We start from the raw sequence: 25,668 nt of genomic DNA, 5'->3' as shown, positions 1-25,668 counted from the left end.
GAGTCCTCTGACCCAGTGACCCCCCAGGCCAGGTCCCTCCTGACCCAGTGACCCCCCAGGCCGGGTTCCTCCTGACCCAGTGACCCCCCAGTGACCCCCCAGGCCAGGTTCCTCCTAACCCAGTGACCCCCAGGCCAGGTTCCTCCTGACCCAGTGACCCCCCAGGCCGGGTTCCTCCTGACCCAGTGACCCCCCAGTGACCCCCCAGGCCAGGTTCCTCCTAACCCAGTGACCCCCCAGGCCAGGTTCCTCCTAACCCAGTGACCCCCCAGGCCGGGTTCCTCCTGACCCAGTGACCCCCCCAGTGACCCCCCAGGCCAGGTTCCTCCTAACCCAGTGACCCCCAGGCCAGGTTCCTCCTGACCCAGTGACCCCCCAGGCCAGGTTCCTCCTAACCCAGTGACCCCCAGGCCAGGTTCCTCCTGACCCAGTGACCCCCCAGGCCGGGTTCCTCCTGACCCAGTGACCCCCCAGTGACCCCCCCAGGCCAGGTTCCTCCTGACCCAGTGACCCCCGAGGCCAGGTTCCTCCTAACCCAGTGACCCCCAGGCCAGGTTCCTCCTGACCCAGTGACCCCCCAGGCCAGGTTCCTCCTAACCCAGTGACCCCCAGGCCAGGTTCCTCCTGACCCAGTGACCCCCCAGGCCGGGTTCCTCCTGACCCAGTGACCCCCCAGTGACTCCCCAGGCCGGGTTCCTCCTGACCCAGTGACCCCCCAGGCCAGGTTCCTCCTAACCCAGTGACCCCCGGGCCGGGTTCCTCCTGACCCAGTGACCCCCCAGGCCGGGTTCCTCCTGACCCAGTGACCCCCCAGTGACCCCCCAGGCCGGGTTCCTCCTGACCCAGTGACCCCCCAGGCCAGGTTCCTCCTGACCCAGTGACCCCCCAGTGACTCCCCAGGCCGGGTTCCTCCTGACCCAGTGACCCCCCAGGCCAGGTTCCTCCTAACCCAGTGACCCCCAGGCCGGGTTCCTCCTGACCCAGTGACCCCCCAGGCCGGGTTCCTCCTGACCCAGTGACCCCCCAGTGACTCCCCAGGCCGGGTTCCTCCTGACCCAGTGACCCCCCAATCCAGGTTCCTCCTGACCCAGTGACCCCCCAGGCCGGGTTCCTCCTAACCCAGTGACCCCCCAGGCCGGGTTCCTCCTGACCCAGTGACCCCCCAGGCCGGGTTCCTCCTGACTCAGGGACATCATGGGCCCCCTCCTCTTCCTCGTCCTCTCCTTCGTCCTCCTGGCCCCCCCCTGCTCCTCCTTCGCTCCTCAGGTGGTCCAGCGAGCGTCCTCCCCCCCCGAGCAGCCTCAGTCCTCCGCTAACAGCTCGGGCTCCGGGAAGAGGACGTGTCCCGGCATCGTGACGTGTAGACCGGGTATCTTACTGCCGGTGTGGCTGCCCAGAGACCCTCCGGTGGGGGAGCAGGCGGGGAGGGCTGTGCTCTACTTCATGTGTCTCATGTACATCTTCGTGGGGGTGTCCGTCATCGCTGATCGCTTCATGGCGTCCATAGAGGTCATCACCTCTCAGGTAGTATTCTGTCTGTTGTTGTTCTTAGACTGTGAGCTGGTGTATCAGAGTTGAGTGGTGACATCATCTCTGACATCATCGTCCCTGTAGGAGAAAGAGGTGACCATCACCAAACCCAACGGGGAGAGGACGGTAACCACGGTGAGGGTCTGGAACGAGACCGTGTCCAACCTCACGCTCATGGCCCTGGGCTCCTCGGCGCCGGAGATCCTGCTCTCTGTTATCGAGGTACACGAGGCGTTTTAACATTAAACATGAAACATTTGACCTTTAAAATGACGTGTTAATAACAGGATGACCGAAACCTCCTGCAGGACTTCAACGTATAAACGGACTGATACATGAATACAAGATATCGCAACCACCCATGTGATCAATAAGGACGCACTGATATTATTACTATTATTTACTAATTACCTTTCTTAACCTCTCTGTCTAAAATAAATATAAATGATTTATAATGAAAGGAAACAGACATTATGGAAGGAGAACTCTATGTAGAAAGAAAGAGCTGACAGCAGCAGCTGCAGTAACGCAGCTGGTGTGAACACCCGACGCATCAATCACGCAGCCGCCACGCGGCGCGTCAATCACGCAGCTGCCACGCGATGCAGATAACAGTCGTATCGCTGCATCCTTAGTGAACAGAACGTCATATTTCTACAGGTATTTCTTTCAGCCTATAAATGGATCATATAGTTCATTCTCTGTATATATTCATATATATTTAATGTTTGAGCATCCTCTCACACGTCGGCATGTTCTGATAGATTTCTAGTGTTAAACTCAGCTCCAGTCAGCATTAAAAAGCTCGTTGATTCAGATCTATGTGACGTTTGTCTCTTCTGTCCCTTACCTGTCGACAGGTGTGTGGACACGGCTTTCATGCGGGGGAGCTCGGTCCGAGCACCATCGTGGGCAGCGCCGCCTTCAACATGTTTGTGATCATCGGTCTGTGTGTTTGGGTCATCCCCAACGGAGAGTCACGCAAGATCAAACACCTGCGAGTGTTCTTCATCACGTCCTTCTGGAGTATCTTCGCCTACATCTGGCTCTTCCTCATCCTGTCTGTCATCTCCCCCGGCGTCGTAGAGGTGTGTTAACGACGGTTGTATAGAAATATATAGATTTATAGAAATAGAAATATGTATTTATTAGTAAACGGAGTGTGTAAATCGTGTAACACTCATGTTACCTGTGTCTCCAGGTGTGGGAGGCCATAGTGACGCTGCTTTATTTCCCTGTGTGTGTGCTCTTGGCGTGGATCGCCGACCGTCGCCTCCTCTTTTACAAATACATGCACAAGCGTTACCGCGCCGACAAGAGGCACGGCATCGTGGTGGAGATGGAAGGCGACCTGGCGCCCAAAGGAATCGACATCATCATGGACGGGAAGCTGGCAGACGGCGGTGCGTGTCCTGGAAACTCGTCCAGTGTGACCGTCTCCGTGCAGACCGGCAACGAACTGGACCAGAACAAAGACGAGGTAAGAGATGCTGCTCTAGACTCACGTCATGAACTGGACTAGAACAAAGACGAGGTAAGAGATGCTGCTCTAGACTCACATCATGAACTGGACTAGAACAAAGACGAGGTAAGAGATGCTGCTCTAGACTCACATCATGAACTGGACCAGAACAAAGACGAGGTAAGAGATGCTGCTGTAGACTCACATCATGAACTGGACCAGAACAAAGACGAGGTAAGAGATGCTGCTCTAGACTCACGTCATGAACTGGACCAGAACAAAGACGAGGTAAGAGATGCTGCTCTAGACTCACGTCATGAACTGGACCAGAACAAAGACGAGGTAAGAGATGCTGCTCTAGACTCACGTCATGAACTGGACCAGAACAAAGACGAGGTAAGAGATGCTGCTGTAGACTCACGTCATGAACTGGACCAGAACAAAGACGAGGTAAGAGATGCTGCTCTAGACTCACGTCATGAACTGGACCAGAACAAAGACGAGGTAAGAGATGCTGCTCTAGACTCACGTCATGAACTGGACCAGAACAAAGACGAGGTAAGAGATGCTGCTGTAGACTCACATCATGAACTGGACCAGAACAAAGACGAGGTAAGAGATGCTGCTGTAGACTCACATCATGAACTGGACCAGAACAAAGACGAGGTAAGAGATGCTGCTGTAGACTCACATCATGAACTGGACCAGAACAAAGACGAGGTAAGAGATGCTGCTGTAGACTCACATCATGAACTGGACCAGAACAAAGACGAGGTAAGAGATGTTGCTGTAGACTCACATCATGAACTGGACCAGAACAAAGACGAGGTAAGAGATGCTGCTGTAGACTCACATCATGAACTGGACCAGAACAAAGACGAGGTAAGAGATGCTGCTCTAGACTCACGTCATGAACTGGACCAGAACAAAGACGAGGTAAGAGATGCTGCTCTAGACTCACATCATGAACTGGACCAGAACAAAGACGAGGTAAGAGATGCTGCTGTAGACTCACATCATGAACTGGACCAGAACAAAGACGAGGTAAGAGATGCTGCTCTAGACTCACGTCATGAACTGGACCAGAACAAAGACGAGGTAAGAGATGCTGCTGTAGACTCACGTCATGAACTGGACCAGAACAAAGACGAGGTAAGAGATGCTGCTCTAGACTCACGTCATGAACTGGACCAGAACAAAGACGAGGTAAGAGATGCTGCTCTAGACTCACGTCATGAACTGGACCAGAACAAAGACGAGGTGAGAGATGCTGCTGTAGACTCACATCATGAACTGGACCAGAACAAAGACGAGGTAAGAGATGCTGCTCTAGACTCACGTCATGAACTGGACCAGAACAAAGACGAGGTAAGAGATGCTGCTGTAGACTCACGTCATGAACTGGACCAGAACAAAGACGAGGTAAGAGATGCTGCTCTAGACTCACGTCATGAACTGGACCAGAACAAAGACGAGGTAAGAGATGCTGCTCTAGACTCACGTCATGAACTGGACCAGAACAAAGACGAGGTGAGACTGAAGATTGATTCAATTCAATTACAAAATGATTTTTTCACTCAGATTTCGGCTCCTGTTCTCTTAAAGGGGAAGGAAGTCTTGTGTAGTACTTCAGTAAAGGCAGGAAGCTGCCAGCAGGAGAACATCTCGACCCATCAGGGCCACTGCTGGATCATGTTTTTAGTACTTTTAAGCTGCTTTAATGGGAGTTTAAGGGAAGTATCAGGTTTCCTGCTGCTAGCAGCATTCAGTCCCAGCAGGAGTCTGAACAGCAGGAAGTTGATCAGTAGGAGGCTGAGCCAAAGGTTGTCTTTATAAAGAGTCCGGCATTAGTCTGCAAGATGCACTTCATCAAAGTTTGGTCCCCAGAAACACCAACACTTCTGTCATTATAAAGGAAGTCTGCACACTCAGCCGTGTTGTAACGGGAGCTGGAGCAGGTTTATCTTTATAAATATGTTTTGTTCCTGTATAACCGGTTTATCTTCATTAACGTGGTTCTTTACTGTATAACTGTTTTAACTTCATTAACGTGTTTTGTTCCTGTATAACCGGTTTATCTTCATTAACGTGGTTCTTTACTGTATAACTGTTTTATCTTCATTAACGTGGTTATTTACTATATAACCGGTTTATCTTCATTAACATGGTTCTTTACTGTATAACTGTTTTATCTTCATTAACGTGGTTATTTACTATATAACCGGTTTATCTTTATTAACGTGGTTCTTTACTATATAACCGGTTTATCTTCATTAACGTGGTTATTTACTATATAACCGGTTTATCTTCATTAACGTGGTTATTTACTATATAACCGGTTTATCTTCATTAACATGGTTCTTTACTGTATAACTGTTTTATCTTCATTAACGTGGTTATTTACTATATAACCGGTTTATCTTCATTAACGTGGTTATTTACTATATAACCGGTTTATCTTCATTAACATGGTTCTTTACTGTATAACTGTTTTATCTTCATTAACGTGGTTATTTACTATATAACCGGTTTATCTTCATTAACGTGGTTATTTACTATATAACCAGTTTATCTTCATTAACGTGGTTCTTTACTGTATAACCGGTTTATCTTCATTAACGTGGTTCTTTACTGTATAACCGGTTTATCTTCATTAACGTGGTTCTTTACTGTATAACCGGTTTATCTTCATTAACGTGGTTCTTTACTGTATAACCGGTTTATCTTCATTAACGTGGTTCTTTACTGTATAACCGGTTTATCTTCATTAACGTGGTTCTTTACTGTATAACCGGTTTATCTTCATTAACGTGGTTCTTTACTGTATAACCGGTTTATCTTCATTAACGTGGTTCTTTACTGTATAACCGGTTTATCTTTATTAACGTGGTTTGTTCCTGTATAACCGGTTTATCTTCATTAACGTGGGTATTTACTGTATAACCGGTTTATCTTCATTAACGTGGTTCTTTACTGTATAACCAGTTTATCTTCATTAACGTGGTTATTTACTGTATAACTGTTTTATCTTCATTAACGTGGTTATTTACTATATAACCGGTTTATCTTCATTAACGTGGTTATTTACTATATAACCAGTTTATCTTCATTAACGTGGTTCTTTACTGTATAACCGGTTTATCTTCATTAACGTGGTTCTTTACTGTATAACCGGTTTATCTTCATTAACGTGGTTCTTTACTGTATAACCGGTTTATCTTCATTAACGTGGTTCTTTACTGTATAACCGGTTTATCTTCATTAACGTGGTTATTTACTATATAACCAGTTTATCTTCATTAACGTGGTTCTTTACTGTATAACCGGTTTATCTTCATTAACGTGGTTCTTTACTGTATAACTGTTTTATCTTCATTAACGTGGTTATTTACTATATAACCGGTTTATCTTCATTAACGTGGTTCTTTACTGTATAACCGGTTTATCTTCATTAACGTGGTTCTTTACTGTATAACCGGTTTATCTTCATTAACGTGGTTCTTTACTGTATAACCGGTTTATCTTCATTAACGTGGTTATTTACTATATAACCAGTTTATCTTCATTAACGTGGTTCTTTACTGTATAACTGTTTTATCTTCATTAACGTGGTTATTTACTATATAACCGGTTTATCTTCATTAACGTGGTTATTTACTATATAACCAGTTTATCTTCATTAACGTGGTTCTTTACTGTATAACCGGTTTATCTTCATTAACGTGGTTCTTTACTGTATAACCGGTTTATCTTTATTAACGTGGTTATTTACTATATAACCGGTTTATCTTCATTAACGTGGTTATTTACTATATAACCGGTTTATCTTCATTAACGTGGTTATTTACTATATAACCAGTTTATCTTCATTAACGTGGTTCTTTACTGTATAACCGTTTTATCTTCATTAACGTGGTTATTTACTATATAACCGGTTTATCTTCATTAACGTGGTTCTTTACTGTATAACCGGTTTATCTTCATTAACGTGGTTCTTTACTGTATAACCGGTTTATCTTTATTAACGTGGTTTGTTCCTGTATAACCGGTTATCTTTATTAATATGGTTCTTTACTGTATAACCGGTTTATCTTCATTAACGTGGTTTGTTCCTGTATAACCGGTTTCCTCTCTTGGACAGGTGGTTCGTATCCTGAAGGACCTGAAGGAGAAACACCCTGACAAGGATCTGGACCAGCTGATTGAGATGGCCAACTACTCGGCCCTGGTCCACCAGAAGAAGAGCCGTGCCTTCCACCGCATCCAGGCCACGCGGCTGATGATCGGCGCCGGCAACATACTGAGGAAACACGCCACCGAGCACTCTCGCCGCTCAGGAGCCTCGGAAGACGACAAGGCCACGTGCTCGCACATCTGCTTTGAAAGTGCTCAGTACCAGTGCACGGAGAACTGTGGCTCTCTGAGCGTCGGGGTGATCCTGGAGGGGGGCACGGGCCAGAACTCTTTCTGTGTGGACTACTGTACAGAGAACGGCTCGGCCAACGCCGGAGCGGACTACGAGTTCAGTGAAGGAACGCTGGTGTTTAAGCCCGGAGAGAGCCGCAAAGAGATCAGGGTGAGGTGCCAGGTAGTTCTGTATGTTTCGAGTAAGGGGAAGAGGGACTCTGAAAGGTAGTTCATTACATCTCAGAGTTTCATTTCAACGGGACTCTGGAGTAGTACTGCAGAAAGTTGTGTTGTAGTGTGTGTTGTGTGTTTTCATTCAAACTCTTAAAGCCTTCCAGTTCCTTCACGCCAAGCGCAAAGCAAACTTTACACACACAGTCAATGCAAAGAGGCGAATAGACGCAAATTCACACCCTGCGACGCGAATGACGTGACATGAACGCGTGAAATACACGTCATTCGAGGGAGTTGAAAGATTTCAACTTGAGAGATTTGCGTGACGCTGTGTTGCTAAAGCTTCTCAGCGTTGACACAGTATGTGAATACAGCTCGCCGCCGGGTGACGTTATGAACGCAGACACGACGGCGTTTGGTTTTCTGACGTATCTGGAACTTCCACAACATGTACAAAGCAGCTACAGAGGTTATTTCTTCCATGGTTGATGGAGGACATGTTGGTATCCATGGAGACGAGCTCCTCCTCTCTGGAGCATCTAGAGCGAATGAACACAGATGATAGCGGCGGTCCAACTCGAGTAAAGTGAGGCGAAGACTGGCTTCTCTGTTGGTGTGAATGTGGCGTTTTGCCTCCGTGAGGAGAGTGACCGTACTGTCCATACTCTGTTCTCTCCAGGTGGGCATCTTGGACGATGACATCTTTGAGGAGGACGAGCACTTCTTTGTGCGTCTCCAGAACCTGAGGTTAGAGGAAGGTGGAGGTGAAGGGACAGGAAGTCCACCGAAGGGCAGACTGGTGGAGCCGCTGGTCGCCACCATCACCATCTTGGACGACGACCACGCCGGCATCTTCACCTTCGGCCAGCGCATGCTGCGCATCAGCGAGAGCACCGGCATGCTGGCGGTGACGGTGGTGAGGAACTCGGGCTCTAGGGGCACCGTCGCCGTGCCGTACCACACGGAGGACGGCAGCGCCAAGGCCGGCGTGGACTACGAGGAGGCCAGAGGAGAGCTGGAGTTCACCAACGAGAAGACCAGGTGAGCTCCGGTCAGCAACCGGTCAGCAACCAGAGGTTCTGCCTGGGAGATAAGACGGCTGGAGCCACTCAGTCTGATGGATGTACTTCCTATAGAGCATTAGTGTGTTGTTGAGGAGGCAGAGCCAGACACTGTGACTCTACTCTTCAACATACTAAACATTAAAACAAGGATTTCACATTATCAAGAACCCTCAAACAAATATTGTTTAAAGAATAGGAAAGAAAAAGACCAAAACCAACAACATGTTAGTCCGTCTCAATAAATCCCTCCTCTTCTATATCAGGGCTGCACGATTATGACCAAAATGATAATCACATTATTGAGATCACGATTAATGATCACAATCGTTCATTGATTTTAGGGACAAAATGTTTGTATTGCTTACTTGCTTACTTCGTTACTGAGGCCTTTTGCCGCTCTTGGGAAATAGACGGTCACCAAGGCTTCTGCAGCCATCTCTATGCTGGACCTTTCTCTCCAGCTGGTTCCAGGTGTAGCCCATTCCTTTGGTGTCTGCCTCGAGGTCTCGACGCCAGCTGTTCTTTGGCCTTCCTCTTTTCCTTTTTAAAGAAGGGTAGTCGGCCTTGTGGCTTCCGGAGTCTTTCGGCTTTCACCACCTGGCGTCATCAATCTTGGTGTAGAAGATCCATCTCCTCCCAGGGTTGATGTGCTTTGATTTCTTGTTGACGTTTCTGTAGCCTTTTTCTTTTTTATGTAGCTGGGTTGCTGGCCCCACGTACAACCCCCAACCTGGAGGGCCAGGTGTCCCTTCCCCTAGCCAGGTGGCCTACCACGGTTAATGAGCCCTGCCTGCCCGGGTTATGAAATCAGAGTTATCCTTCTCCTCGATGGACTGCCTAACTAGGCTACGAGCTCCATCTACCTGGCTAGTTACCCATAGCTGGGGCAAGGTTGGTGATGCCAGGGCATATCCACACGCCAGTGGGCCTGCACACTGTACCTCTGGGGCCCTTGCTGCTCCGAGATCCCTTTACAGTTTAACCTGGGGTTGCAAGGTGCCCAGTTACCAGGTGTTGCCACGGGAGGCACTGTAAAGAGTAAAGAGTCTGGGTGGTGGAGAGGCTATATGCTGGACATTTCACGCATCACACACACCCTGTGGCATAGCCACCAACGCCCATTTCTATTGCACTTTCCCACTGAAATCAACAGAGCGCTGCTAAATTCCTGCTAATTAACGGAGGAGGAGGAGGAGGAGGAGGAGGAGGAGGAGGAGGAGGAGGAAGAGGAAGAGGAAGAAGAGGAGGAGGAGGAGGAGGAGGAAAGGAGGAGGAAGAGGAGAAAGAGGAGGAGGAGGCGGAGGAGAAGGAAGAGGAGGAGGAAGAGGAAGAGGAGGAGGACTCTGTCCTATTAGACAGAGTTACCTGACGACTTGACACCTAGAGATAATGCCGTCCCTGATCAGGTGTGGAACCTGCAGTCACCCCCTGTAAGCTGACGGATCGTCTTCCCATTAAACTTTCAGCTGATATAAGCTGTGTGTGCTCGGGCTCTAATGGACTAATGGTACACTTAGTCAAAGAATCTGTTATGTAACATGCTCCCATCAATAGATGCTGCACAGTCAAACAGATATATATCACCAGTTAGCATGTTCTCCCCGGGTTAGCCTGGGTTCTCTCCGGGTGCTCAGGTTTCCTCCCACAGTCCAGTAGTTAAAGGAGAGCTGTGTGAGGGTGTTATAGTTAAAGGAGAGCTGTGTGAGGGTGTCATAGTTCATAGAGAGCTGTGTGAGGGTGTTATAGTTCATAGAGAGCTGTGTGAGGGTGTTATAGTTAAAGGAGAGCTGTGTGAGGGTGTCATAGTTCATAGAGAGCTGTGTGAGGGTGTCATAGTTCATAGAGAGCTGTGTGAGGGTGTCATAGTTCATAGAGAGCTGTGTGAGGGTGTCATCGTTAAGGGAGAGCTGTGTGAGGGTGTCATAGTTCATAGAGAGCTGTGTGAGGGTGTCATAGTTCATAGAGAGCTGTGTGAGGGTGTCATAGTTCATAGAGAGCTGTGTGAGGGTGTCATAGTTCTTTTCTTTTCTTTTCAAGAGTTCATGGAGAGCCGTTCCTCAGCTGACCTCCTCAGACGTTGGTTAACCGGCGTATTGAGCTACAACTCATTTACGTTATTATATCTCTGGCTCTCTGAGCAGCCGGAGCACTATGGCATGTTAGAGCCTGAATTATTTAAAGGCCCGTCGTGATCAATTATTCAGCTCACTTCAATTTACGATGTGATTTAGACGGAAGAGCAAATGTTTAAGGAGTTTAAGATGTTTAAGGAGTTTAAGATGTTTAAGGAGTTTAAGATGTTTAAGGAGTTTAAGGAGTTTAAGATGTTTAAGGAGTTTAAGATGTTTAAGGAGTTTAAGATGTTTAAGGAGTTTAAGATGTTTAAGGAGTTTAAGATGTTTAAGATGTTTAAGGAGTTTAAGGAGTTTAAGATGTTTAAGGAGTTTAAGATGTTTAAGGAGTTTAAGATGTTTAAGATGTTTAAGGAGTTTAAGATGTTTAAGGAGTTTAAGATGTTTAAGATGTTTAAGGAGTTTAAGATGTTTAAGGAGTTTAAGATGTTTAAGGAGTTTAAGGAGTTTAAGATGTTTAAGGAGTTTAAGATGTTTAAGGAGTTTAAGATGTTTAAGATGTTTAAGGAGTTTAAGGAGTTTAAGATGTTTAAGGAGTTTAAGATGTTTAAGGAGTTTAAGATGTTTAAGATGTTTAAGGAGTTTAAGATGTTTAAGGAGTTTAAGATGTTTAAGATGTTTAAGGAGTTTAAGATGTTTAAGGAGTTTAAGATGTTTAAGGAGTTTAAGGAGTTTAAGATGTTTAAGATGTTTAAGATGTTTAAGATGTGCAGATATGTAGTGTATGTATGCACCTCATGGTTCATATAGTACTTCATTCTGTGTTGTAGAAATATAATATGTGTGTGTGTGTGTGTGTGTGCGTGTGCGTGTGCGTGTGCGTGTGCGTGTGCGTGTGCGTGTGTGTGTGTGTGTGCAGTCAGATCTTCCAGGTGCTCATTATAAACGTGGCGGAGTACGAGAAGCAGGAGAACTTCTTCATCGTGCTGGAGGACCCGAAATGGCTGAAGAGAGGCCTCTCTGGTGAGTGAATCCGTATTTAGAGTTAAACCAGCATCAGATGGTACACTCACACTCACGCTCACGCTCACGCTCACGCTCACACTCACGCTCACACTCACACTCACACTCACACTCACACTCACATGCACGCTCAGTAGACAGCAGCAGCAGTAAGATCCAGATCCAGATCCAGATCCAGATCCAGATCCAGATCTAGATCTAGCGATAGCGACACAGGCGGCTGAATGCCGGGTCGCCTGCGTCACAGCCAGTAACTGAAGATTACACGCCACCGTTCACCGATCTGGTCTCCGTTACCCTGCAGACCAGCAGGCTACAGATGCTGCAGATGCTGCAAACTGCAGACGCTGCAGACTGCTGACGCTGCAGACTGCAGACGCTACAGGTGCTGCAGACGCTGCAGACTGCAGACGCTGCAGACGCTGCAGACGCTGCAAACTGCAGACGCTACAGACTGCAGACGCTGCAGACTGCAGACGCTGCAGACGCTGCAAACTGCAGACGCTACAGACTGCAGACGCTACAGACTGCAGACGCTGCAGACTGCAGACGCTACAGGTGCTGCAGACGCTGCAGACGCTGCAGACTACAGACGCTGCAGACTGCAGACGTTGCAGACTACAGACGCTACAGACGTTGTAGACTACAGACGCTGCAGACTACAGACGCTGCAGATGCTGCAGACTGCAGACGCTGCAGACTGCTGACGCTGCAGACTGCAGACGCTGCAAACTGCAGACGCTACAGACTGCAGACGCTGCAGACTGCAGATGCTACAGACACTGCAGACGCTGCAGACGCTGCAGACTACAGACGCTGCAGACTGCAGACGCTGCAGACTACAGACGCTACAGACGTTGTAGACTACAGACGCTGCAGACTACAGACGCTACAGACGTTGCAGACTACAGACACTGCAGACTGCAGATGCTGCAGACTACAGACGCTACAGACGCTGCAGACTACAGATGCTGCAGACTGCTGACGCTGCAGACGCTACCGACTACAGACGCTGCAGACTGCAGACGCTACAGATGCTGCAGACTACAGACGCTGCAGGCTACAGACGCTGCAGACTACAGACGCTGAAGCCAGTTCTGTCTTTAGTACCTTTAGTTCTCTGTCAATGTGTCAGAAGGAAGCAGCAGGAACTGGATCTGTGCTCGTTAGTGCTCGTTAGTGCACGTCAGAAGAATCAATGACATTAGTGTGTAATGTTCAGTGGTTTATATCATTAGTGCTAACAGGGAGCTGCACAGTGTGCACGCTCTCAAGCCACTCTCCTGTATCCTGAAAACACTGGTGTTATATTTCAATCCTTGTCTGTCTGTCTCTCTATCTGTTTGTCTGTCTGTCTCTCTGTCTGTTTGTCTGTCTGTCTCTCTGTCTGACTGACTGTCTATCTGTCTGTCTGTGTGTCTGTGTGTCTGTCTGTGTGTGTGTCTGTGTGTCTGTGTGTCTGTGTGTCTGTCTGTGTGTCTGTGTGTCTGTGTGTCTGTCTGTCTGTCTGTGTGTCTGTGTGTCTGTCTGTGTGTCTGTGTGTCTGTCTGTCTGTGTGTCTGTGTGTCTGTCTGTCTGTCTGTCTGTGTGTCTGTGTGTCTGTGTGTCTGTCTGTGTGTCTGTCTGTCTGTGTGTCTGTGTGTCTGTCTGTCTGTCTGTCTGTCTGTGTGTCTGTGTGTCTGTCTGTCTGTGTGTCTGTGTGTCTGTCTGTCTGTCTGTCTGTGTGTCTGTGTGTGTGTCTGTCTGTCTGTCTGTCTATCTGTCTCTCTGTATGTCTGTATGTCTGTCTGTCTGTGTGTCTGTGTGTCTGTCTGTGTGTCTGTCTGTCTGTGTGTCTGTCTGTCTGTCTGTCTGTCTGTGTGTCTGTGTGTCTGTCTCTCTGTATGTCTGTATGTCTGTATGTCTGTGTGTCTGTCTGTCTGTGTGTCTGTCTGTGTGTCTGTCTGTATGTCTGTATGTCTGTCTGTCTGTATGTCTGTATGTCTGTATGTCTGTGTGTGTGTCTGTCTGTCTGTCTGTCTGTCTGTCTATCTGTCTGTCTGTCTGTCTGTCTGTCTGTCTGTCTCTCTGTCTGTCTGTCTATCTGTCTGTGTGTGTGTCTGTCTGTCTGTCTGTCTGTCTGTCTATCTGTCTGTCTGTCTGTCTGTCTGTCTGTCTGTCTCTCTGTCTGTCTATCTGTCTGTCTGTCTTCACAGCTCTGCTGCTGAACCAGGGTAAGACAGTGTGGACAGTGTGGATGTGTGTTTGGGTGTTAAAGGTGCAACGTGCAGCATTTATAATGACCAACATATTATATATATATAATTATATATAAACTGGTATCAAAGTAGTTAAACGTGTGTTTGGTGGATTATTTCTCTGTTGTATCAATGCTAATGGTCATGCTAATCCTAATGGTCATTGTATTCTACATGGTTGAAAGCCTGTTTATTGACCTTCATAATGATGTCACTCTTGTAAGGATCATGTATTTGTGGGATGAGCAGCACAGCTGATGATGTGTGGAGCCCCGGTGCCGATGGTAAACAGTGTATTCTCCTGTTGGTACTGACTCTTGTTGTGAGTTGTTTGGTGGATGATTGAACTCTCTATCAGTAACAAGGAACAAACAAGACATATTGATTGATTGAATCCACCGTCAGGAGCCTCAGTAGCGGTGGAAGATCCATACGCAGCCACAACAGCCTGGCACCTCCTCCTCATGCTGGTCACCAACCTGGTCACACGTTGCTGTGGGATGGCGTTCCATTCCTCAACCAGGATTGGTTGCAGGTCAGCCATCGTGGTTGTGTTGGTCACTCTAACACGTACAGCACGCCCAAGCTGATCCTACAAGTGTTGAGTTGGGTTGAGGTGTGGACTCTTGGCAGGCCGTTCCATTCTCTCTCCTCCCACATTGTGGAGGTAGTCTGTGATAACCCTGGCTCTGTGGGGGGGGGGGCGTTGTTTCTTGGAGGATGAAGTTAGGTCCCAGATTGTGGAGATATGGGATCGCCACTGGCTGCAGGATCTCATCCTGATATCTCCCTGCATTGAGATGGCCTTCAATGATGACAAGCCTTGTTTTACCAGTGAGGGAGATGCCCCCCCCCCACACCATGACACTGCCCCCACCAAAAGCTGTTACTCCATCGGTTCAACAATCAGCATAGCGTTCTCCACGTCGTCTCCATACTTTGACCTGCCATCCAACTTTGGCAGACAGAACCTGGACTCATCACTGAACATGACATTCCCCCACATGTTCAGGTTCCATTGTCTGTGTTGGAGACACCAGCGCCAACGGGCCTGACGGTGAAGGGCAGTCATTGCAGGCTTCCTGGTAGCCTTATGAGAATACACTGTTTACCATTGACAGAGCATTTTGGAACATTGTTCTTGGGCGCTCTCCACATCATCAGCTGTGCTGCTCATCCCACAAATACATGATCCTTACAAGTGTGACATCATTGTGAAGGTAAATAAACAGGCTTTCAACGATGTAGAATACAATGACCATTAGCATTGATACAACAGAGAAATAATCCACCAAACACAAGTTAACTACTTTGTTTTTCCAGTTTATATATTGTGAAATGATCCTTAATGATCCTTAAGTCTGACCTCTGGAGGCGATGCTCTCTCTGAACGCTGCAACACGGCACCTTTAAACATTTACACCTTTTAAAGTGTGTGCAGAGTGAAGCATGTTTTACATCTTTCTGCTTTAGCTGAGGGAGTACGGGCCCTTAGCTGAGGCCCTTAGCTGAGGCCCTTAGCTGAAGGGGTACGGGCCCTTAGCTGAGGCCCTTAGCTGAGGCCCTTAGCTGAGGCCCTTAGCTGAGGGAGTACGGGCCCTTAGCTGAGGCCCTTAGCTGAGGCCCTTAGCTGGGGCCCTTAGCTGAGGGGGTACGGGCCCTTAGCTGAGGGAGTACGGGCCCTTAGCTGAGGGTGTACGGGCCCTTAGCTGAGGGTACGTGCCCTTAGCTGAGGCCCTTAGCTTAGGCCCTTAGCTGAGGGGGTACGGGCCCTTAGCTGAGGGAGTACGGGCCCTTAGCTGAGGGGGTACGGGCCCTTAGCTGAGGCCCTTAGCTGAGGCCCTTAGCTTAGGCCCTTAGCTGAGGGAGTACGGGCCCTTAGCTGAGGGGGTACAGGCCCTTAGCTGAGGGTACGGGCCCTTAGCTGAGGCCCTTAGCTTAGGCCCTTGGCTGAGGCCCTTAGCTGAGGGGGTACGGGCCCTTAGCTGAGGGAGTACGGGCCCTTAGCTGAGGGGGTACAGGCCCTTAGCTGAGGGTACGGGCCCTTAGCTGAGGCCCTTAGCTTAGGCCCTTGGCTGAGGCCCTTAGCTGAGGGGGTACGGGCCCTTAGCTGAGGGAGTACGGGCCCTTAGCTGAGGGGGTACGGGCCCTTAGCTGAGGCCCTTAGCTGAGGCCCTTAGCTGAGCTGTAGGGTGTATGTGTGTTTTGTAAATGACATAATAAATGTGAATCCAGATGTGAATCCAGATGATGTTAAGGGTCCGTCTGCTCTCTAACAGGGAACCCGAGCCCGGAGGAGGAGGAGGCCCGGAGGATCTCTGAGATGGGGAAACCCATTCTGGGGGAGCACAGCAGGCTGGAGGTCGTCATCGAGGAGTCCTGTGAGTTCAAGGTGTGTGATAGAAGACCTCAATAATACATCACTGAAGAACACTAATACAGGTATACGCTGGGTTAAACACTAACACAGGTATACGCTGGGTTAAACACTAACACAGGTATACGCTGGGTTAAACACTAACACAGGTATACGCTGGGTTAAATACTAACACAGGTATACGCTGGGTTAAACACTAACACAGGTATACGCTGGGTTAAACACTAACACAGGTATACGCTGGGTTAAACACTAACACAGGTATACGCTGGGTTAAACACTAATACAGGTATACGCTGGGTTAAACACTAACACAGGTATACGCTGGGTTAAACACTAACACAGGTATACGCTGGGTTAAACACTAACACAGGTATACGCTGGGTTAAACACTAACACAGGTATACGCTGGGTTAAACACTAACACAGGTATACGCTGGGTTAAACACTAACACAGGTATACGCTGGGTTAAACACTAACACAGGTATACGCTGGGTTAAACACTAATACAGGTATACGCTGGGTTAAACACTAATACAGGTATACGCTGGGTTAAACACTAACACAGGTATACGCTGGGTTAAACACTATTACAGGTATACGCTGGGTTAAACACTAACACAGGTATACGCTGGGTTAAATACTAACACAGGTATACGCTGGGTTAAACACTAACACAGGTATACGCTGGGTTAAACACTAACACAGGTATACGCTGGGTTAAACACTAACACAGGTATATTTCAGGTTAAGAGTAAGTGTTTGTGAAATAGGCTAACTAATCTGTATATCTCCATCCTTCAGTTGAGTGATGTTTACTTTAAAGGCTGTAGTAGATGTAGATGTAATATCAGCAGCTGAGGGGTCGGGGTCAGCTCAGGGGTCGGGGTCAGCTGAGGGGTCGGGGGTCAGCTGAGGGGTCGGGGTCAGCTGAGGGGTCGGGGTCAGCTGAGGGGTCGGGGGTCAGCTGAGGGGTCGGGGGTCAGCTGAGGGGTCGGGGTCAGCTGAGGGGTCGGGGTCAGCTGAGGGGTCGGGGGTCAGCTGAGGGGTCGGGGGTCAGCTGAGGGGTCGGGGTCAGCTGAGGGGTCGGGGTCAGCTGAGGGGTCGGGGTCAGCTGAGGGGTTGGGGGTCAGCTGAGGGGTCGGGGTCAGCTGAGGGGTCGGGGGTCAGCTGAGGGGTCGGGGGTCAGCTGAGGGGTCGGGGTCAGCTGAGGGGTCGGGGGTCAGCTGAGGGGTCGGGGTCAGCTGAGGGGTCGGGGGTCAGCTGAGGGGTCGGGGGTCAGCGGTCAGCAGTCGGGGTTGTTGTTTAATGTGTTTGAGTTGATTAACCAGCTCAGCTCCTCTTCACTCATCAGACTCCCAACGGAGTCCTGGACCAGGTACAGTTCCCTCCGTTAGACTCTCCTCATCTCCTTTAACTCCTTTAACTCTCATTAAACTACAGAAACACGACATGTTCTCCATCCTCAACTCTTCTCTCATCACATGAGACATCACATCCTGATCTGAGATGTGTGTTCATTCATGTGTTGGCTGTGTGGGACGTTTACTTCTGCAGCAGATCAGTGAAGCTGATGTTGATCTGTTGGTATAATATGAATATGAACCATATTCATATTATACCTGTTGGGCTGCAGTTTGCCATGTTCTGATGTGAGCATATTGTTTTATGCTAAATGCAGTATCTGTGAGGGTTTCTGGATCAATATCTGTCATTGATCTGTGTTGTTCATTGATTTACAATAATAAATATATACATACATTTACATAAAGCAGCATATTAGTCCACTCCCATGTTGATAAGAGGATTAAATACTGGACTAATCTCTTTTAAGGTTCATTTAGAACAGATGAAAATGAATTATGGCCAATCATGATTGACAGATATTATATAATATATAATATATATGTATATATTGATATGAATATGAGCTGTGACTGCCTCATTACTGACGTATATCTGTGCTGTACCAGAACACGGTGGACAAACTGCTGAAGGACACCAACCTGGCCGTGGTCATCGGCACGCACTCGTGGAGAGAGCAGTTCATTGAAGCCGTCACCGTCAGCGCAGGTCACTTTCTGATATTGATTGTGTGATATTAACTTATATTAACTTGTTCTGTTACTAATGTGAATTATATTTTATATGTGAAATGAATGAGAAGGTTTCATGTTAGAAGGTGATCTCTGTTTGACTCATCTTCACCGTGTCTCCTGTGGACAGGGGACGGAGACGAGGAGGAGGGACAGGAGCAGCGGATGCCGAACTGCTGCGACTACTTCATGCACATCTTCTGTATTTTCTGGAAGATCCTGTTTGCTTGCGTCCCGCCGACGGAGTACTGGAACGGCTGGGCGTGCTTCATCGTGTCCATCTCCGTCATCGGCTTCTTAACGGCCATCATCGGAGACCTGGCGTCCCATTTCGGCTGCACCGTGGGCCTGAGAGACACCGTCACCGCCGTGGTCTTTGTAGCCCTGGGGACGTCCCTTCCTGGTAAGTGATGCTACTGGTGACAGCGAGTCCCTCACTGGGAGGAACACCAACGGCGATGGTTACGTCAGCGCATGTCTCTCCAGAAGTCTGATGGTACGCGTCCACAGCGGCGTTTTTTATGGCGAGGGATCGCCTGGCTTCCCAGCGTTGGACGCTTGATGGGCTGCCACTAGACACTCGACACAAGCTGTAGACACGAACCATCAGGGGCCGTTTACACGCCGCCGCCAGCCGGGCCGCTTTCATCCTTTTATCCACGGTGCTTCGGAGGTTGCCCTACTGCCACGCCTTCCGTTACTAAGCAACCAGAACCTGCGTGCTGCGGTGATTGGTGGTGATGTAGCAGGAAGCCTCACTGACCAAACTACACAAAGATAATTGTGTTTCCAGACCGTGAATCCCTCACAGCAGCTCTACTGCTGGATCTGTCGGTCGGGTTGACCTTTGACCTTTTGACCTTTCAACTGGATGTTGTGACGTTCTTGAAGGGAAACGGTGAAGCCGGTAAAACCGTGTGTTATAGATCAGAGAGCTCTCCTGCTCTGTTCCCTCCAGATGTTCACCGTAGACTGATGGAAACAGGCACTTGAGAACGCTTGAGAACGCTTAAGAACACTTGAGAATGCTTGAGAATGCTTGAGAACGCTTGAGAACACTTGAGAACGCTTGAGAACGCTTGGGAACGCTTGAGAACACTTGAGAACGCTTGAGAACACTTGAGAACACTTGAGAACACTTGGGAACACTTGGGAACACTTGAGAACACTTGAGAACGCTTGAGAACGCTTGAGAACGCTTGAGAACACTTGAGAACGCTTGAGAACGCTTGGGAACGCTTGAGAACACTTGAGAACGCTTGAGAACGCTTAAGAACAATTGAGAACGCTTGAGAACGCTTGAGAACACTTGAGAACGCTTGAGAACAATTGAGAACACTTGAGAACGCTTGAGAACGCTTGAGAACGCTTGGGAACGCTTGAGAACGCTTGAGAACGCTTGAGAACACTTGAGAACACTTGAGAACACTTGAGAACACTTGGGAACACTTGGGAACACTTGGGAACACTTGGGAACTCTTGAGAACGCTTGAGAACACTTGGGAACACTTGAGAACGCTTGAGAACGCTTAAGAACACTTGAGAATGCTTGAGAATGCTTGAGAACGCTTGAGAACACTTGAGAACGCTTGAGAACGCTTGGGAACGCTTGAGAACACTTGAGAACGCTTAAGAACAATTGAGAACACTTGAGAACGCTTGAGAACGCTTGAGAACGCTTGAGAACGCTTGGGAACGCTTGAGAACACTTGAGAACACTTGAGAACGCTTGAGAACGCTTAAGAACACTTGAGAATGCTTGAGAATGCTTGAGAACGCTTGAGAACACTTGAGAACGCTTGAGAACGCTTGGGAACGCTTGAGAACACTTGAGAACGCTTAAGAACAATTGAGAACACTTGAGAACGCTTGAGAACGCTTGAGAACGCTTGAGAACGCTTGAGAACGCTTGGGAACGCTTGAGAACACTTGAGAACACTTGAGAACGCTTGAGAACACTTGGGAACACTTGAGAACACTTGAGAACGCTTGAGAACGCTTGAGAACACTTGGGAACGCTTGGGAACACTTGGGAACGCTTGAGAACACTTGAGAACACTTGGGAAGGCTTGGGAACACTTGAGAACGCTTGAGAACGCTTGAGAACACTTGAGAACACTTGAGAACACTTGAGAACACTTGAGAACACTTGGGAACACTTGGGAACACTTGAGAACACTTGAGAATGCTTGAGAACGCTTGAGAACGCTTGAGAACACTTGAGAACGCTTGAGAACACTTGAGAACACTTGGGAACACTTGAGAACGCTTGAGAACACTTGAGAACACTTGAGAACACTTGCACGCCGCGATGCGTTGCTCTGGTGTTTGAGCGCGCCTGCCGCGTGTCTCCTTTAACCCCGATGGATCTGAGGGCGTAACAGGCGAGTGCTGCTAGCGGCCCGTCAGCCGGGTAGAAGCACTGAATAGAGGTTCTGTTGGATTAAACTATGAAACTATTCATTTATGAACTTTATTTCTTTCCAGACACCTTCGCCAGTAAAGTGGCCGCCACGCAGGACCAGTATGCCGACGCGTGTGTGGGAAACGTGACAGGAAGCAACGCGGTGAACGTGTTTCTAGGCATCGGGGTGGCGTGGTCCGTGGCCGCCATCTACTGGCAGGTCAAAGGGAAGGTGTTCCGCGTGGACCCCGGCTCGCTGGCCTTCTCCGTCACTCTCTTCACCATCTTCGCCTTCTTCGCGATGGGACTGTTGATGCTCCGCCGGAGGCCGTCCGTAGGCGGCGAGCTGGGCGGCCCGCGGATCACCAGAGTCTTCACCTCACTAATCCTCTTTGGACTCTGGTTCCTCTACATCCTCTTCTCCAGCCTGGAGGCCTACTGCCATATACAGGGCTTCTAGAGAGAGGAACCGCTGCACGGTAACCACGGTAACCACCACCACACATCACCGGGACATCCACCTGTACAGCTCCGCTCCAGCAACCCCCACCGAGAGGACCTATCACGCTGCCATGGATCACACTAGGGATGTTCATCATTAACCGTTTAACCGTTAACCCACATTAAGCATTTTAACCGATCAACGCTATCGGTTAAAACGGTTAAAAGAAACGTTAATAATGAATTATAAAGCTGAGCGGCTCAGAGGAGCGGCTCGTCTCTTTCAGGAGAAAAGCTGGTCCACCTTAACAGTCCACCTTAAGAGGCAGAGCCGGAGTTGCAGGAAACAGGAAGTTGACTCCGGTCTCTCCATCTCGCTTGAGCGGAGCGGAGGAGTTGTAGTTTCACCGACTAATAAACTGAACACTGCTACACCTACGTTCACAGCTAGAACGCCACCAACAACCGCACACTCACCACCAACACACACACGGTCTGTTGGACACTCACTAAACTTACTCAGACTACGTGTGGCGGCGGCGGCGAGCACGAAGCCTTCGCAACGCTAGAGCTGCTAACGTAGCACAAACACACACACGGTCTGTTGGACGTTAACGCTCCCGGACGCTGAACTGGAGACTCCCGTCAACCAACATCTGGTACACCGCTGCATGAGAGGCACTAATGTTGTCGGTTAACGGTTAATGATCGGTTAATGATCGGTTAATAATGGGTTAACGAGGGTCGGTTATCGGTTACATGTTTTTCTAATGAGCATCCCTAGTTCACATCACCGACTCATCTCATCACTGCAGGACGGCTCCAGTCAGCACAATCTATTGTGATTCATTTTTTAAAAGTTTAAAGAAGCGGAGCTCAGTCTGGAGAGAAGAAGAAGCTGCTGATATATAGATATAGAGAGATATAGATATCTATATAGATATCTATATCTCTCTATATATATGCTGATAATATCTCTGATCGCTGATGAATGGTGTTTCTCTGTGGAGTCATGTGACGCGAGGCGTTGTTTAGTCTAATGTAATGATGTAATGCACCTGCTGAATTCAATCTCACTATAAGTATTGATCATAATAACGATTAGAAATGCAATATTGAAATGTATAATTGATAATGAATAATGTAATAAAATGTACATAGTATATCTGCCACTGAGTGTGGTCCCCCCCCCCCTGATCTCTGATCTGTTTATCAATGCTGTCATTCCATGTCTCTGTAATGTAATGTCTCTGTAATGGAATGTCTCTGTAATGGAATGTCTCTGTAATGGAATGTCTCTGTAATGGAATGTCTCTGTAATGTAATGTCTCTGTAATGGAATGTCTCTGTAATGTAGTGTCTCTGTAATGGAATGTCTCTGTAATGGAATGTCTCTGTAATGGAATGTCTCTGTAATGGAATGTCTCTGTAATGTAATGTCTCTGTAATGTAGTGTCTCTGTAATGGAATGTCTCTGAGCTGATATATGAACTAAACATATGTTGTAATTTATTGTAAGCTGTCATAATGAATGAAATGATTAATGAAATGTAACTGCGTGTGTCTCCATTGGATCACCCACAGCTGGTTGGCTGAGTGTTACCTCCTCATTAGTGCAGACGGATTCATATCAATGCTTCTGTGAGGGAATATAATATAATGATGACTTAAACACATTTCATGCTCTTCATGCTAGAAGACGTCATTTAGAGTTGTGCATCCAAACACGTGGAGAGTTCAGGACTCTTAAGAGGAGAGAAATCTCACATGAACCAAAACATCTAATCAGACTAATCCAAGGTTTATTATTATTAATAATAATAATAATAATAATAATAATAATATTAATAAGGCATTGAAGGCAGTCAGGGTGAGATGATGACTGACTCCAGTGCTGTTAAGATATAAAAGAGTCAGAGATCAATCCCTGATGAGCTCCTCGTCTGCAGACGCTTTTCAGGTTGTTTTGTGTAATAATGCACAAATCAAACTACATTACAGTATAGTACATATACAGTATATATACAGTATACTAGAGTATACTATATATACTATATACACTATACTATAGTGTAATAATGCACAGGTCAAACTACATTACAGTATACTATATATACTATACAATAGTGTAATAATGCACAGATCAAACTACATTACAGTATAGTACATATACAGTATATATACAGTATACTATATATACTATATATACTATACAATAGTGTAATAATGCACAGATCAAACTACATTACAGTATAGTACATATACAGTATACTAGAGTATACTATATATACTATATATACTATACAATGGTGTAATAATGCACAGGTCAAACTACATTACAGTATAGTACATATACAGTATACTAGAGTATACTATATATACTATATATACTATACAATGGTGTAATAATGCACAGGTCAAACTACATTACAGTATAGTACATATACAGTATATATACAGTATACTAGAGTATACTATATATACTATATACACTATACTATAGTGTAATAATGCACAGGTCAAACTACATTACAGTATACTATATATACTATACAATAGTGTAATAATGCACAGATCAAACTACATTACAGTATAGTACATATACAGTATATATACAGTATACTATATATACTATATATACTATACAATAGTGTAATAATGCACAGATCAAACTACATTACAGTATAGTACATATACAGTATATATACAGTATACTAGAGTATACTATATATACTACATACACTATACTATAGTGTAATAATGCACAGGTCAAACTACATTACAGTATACTATATATACTATACAATAGTGTAATAATGCACAGATCAAACTACATTACAGTATAGTACATATACAGTATATATACAGTATACTATATATACTATACAATAGTGTAATAATGCACAGATCAAACTACATTACAGTATAGTACATATACAGTATATATACAGTATACTATATATACTATATATACTATACAATAGTGTAATAATGCACAGATCAAACTACATTACAGTATAGTACATATACAGTATACTAGAGTATACTATATATACTATATATACTATACAATGGTGTAATAATGCACAGGTCAAACTACATTACAGTATAGTACATATACAGTATACTAGAGTATACTATATATACTATATATACTATACAATGGTGTAATAATGCACAGGTCAAACTACATTACAGTATAGTACATATACAGTATATATACAGTATACTAGAGTATACTATATATACTATATACACTATACTATAGTGTAATAATGCACAGGTCAAACTACATTACAGTATACTATATATACTATACTATAGTGTAATAATGCACAGATCAAACTACATTACAGTATAGTACATATACAGTATATATACAATATACTATATATACTGTATATATACTATACAATAGTGTAATAATGCACAGATCAAACTACATTACAGTATAGTACATATACAGTATATATATACAGTATACTAGAGTATACTGTATATACTATACAATAGTGTAATAATGCACAGATCAAACTACATTACAGTATACTATATATACTATATATACTATACAATAGTGTAATAATGCACAGGTCAAACTACATTACAGTATACTATATATACAGTATATATACAGTATACTATATATACTATACTATAGTGTAATAATGCACAGATCAAACTACATTACAGTATAGTACATATACAGTATATATATACAGTATATTAGAGTATACTGTATATACTATATATACTATACAATAGTGTAATAATGCACAGGTCAAACTACATTACAGTATACTATATATACTATATACAGTATACTATAGTGTAATAATGCACAGATCAAACTACATTACAGTATACTATATATACTATATACAGTATACTATAGTGTAATAATGCACAGATCAAACTACATTACAGTATACTATATATACTATATACAGTATACTATAGTGTAATAATGCACAGATCAAACTACATTACAGTATACTATATATACAGTATATATATAGTATACTATATATATACAGTATATATACTACACTACAGTATAGTACATATACAGTATACATAGTATACTACAGTATACTATGTATACTTTACATATACCGTATATATAGTATACTAGTCTTTGTAGAGCGAGCACAAGTGCCAGCAACAGCTCTGACTTTAGTAGACTTAACGGCCACAGGTGAAGCTGTTAAGAACACATTCTGATTCTTACTAACAGGCCCTTTAAAGAACCAATCTGCTGGAAAGCTTCAGAGCTTCAGAGCTTCATGAAGCTTCAGCTGGACATCACCTGCTGAAAGAAAGAGCTGACAGCAGCAGAGACGCAGCCGTGACGCGCTGCTGACGCCGTGACGCGCTGCT

General features: G+C 46.0%; 1 protein-coding gene across 4 annotated transcripts; it reads left to right on the top strand.

Annotated features, from left to right (window-relative positions):
* The first annotated feature begins 622 nt into the window (after positions 1-622).
* slc8a2a (solute carrier family 8 member 2a) lies at positions 623-22,838 on the top strand. 4 transcript variants are annotated; one of them, XM_074610845.1, is made up of 13 exons: positions 958-1,038; positions 1,135-1,524; positions 1,615-1,752; positions 2,391-2,618; positions 2,732-3,010; positions 7,134-7,568; positions 8,253-8,614; positions 11,629-11,732; positions 16,249-16,361; positions 18,321-18,420; positions 18,574-18,846; positions 20,931-22,644; positions 22,742-22,838. In XM_074610845.1, exons 2-12 carry the CDS (start codon positions 1,195-1,197, stop codon positions 21,305-21,307), a joined length of 2,739 nt encoding a protein of 912 aa, XP_074466946.1. In that variant the 5' UTR covers positions 958-1,038; positions 1,135-1,194; the 3' UTR covers positions 21,308-22,644; positions 22,742-22,838. The 4 variants fall into 4 exon arrangements, with proteins under 4 accessions (XP_074466943.1, XP_074466944.1, XP_074466942.1 ...); XM_074610842.1 differs by having other exon boundaries at positions 623-1,524; positions 20,931-22,556; positions 22,646-22,838; XM_074610843.1 differs by having other exon boundaries at positions 623-1,524; positions 20,931-22,566; positions 22,646-22,838.
* The last annotated feature ends 2,830 nt before the right edge of the window (positions 22,839-25,668 follow it).

Source organism: Sebastes fasciatus, chromosome 16 (genome assembly GCF_043250625.1).
Source record: "Sebastes fasciatus isolate fSebFas1 chromosome 16, fSebFas1.pri, whole genome shotgun sequence".
NCBI lineage: Eukaryota > Metazoa > Chordata > Actinopteri > Perciformes > Sebastidae > Sebastes > Sebastes fasciatus.
The sequence above is the reverse complement of the archived record's forward strand: the minus strand, read 5'-3'. Positions and strand labels throughout refer to the sequence as shown.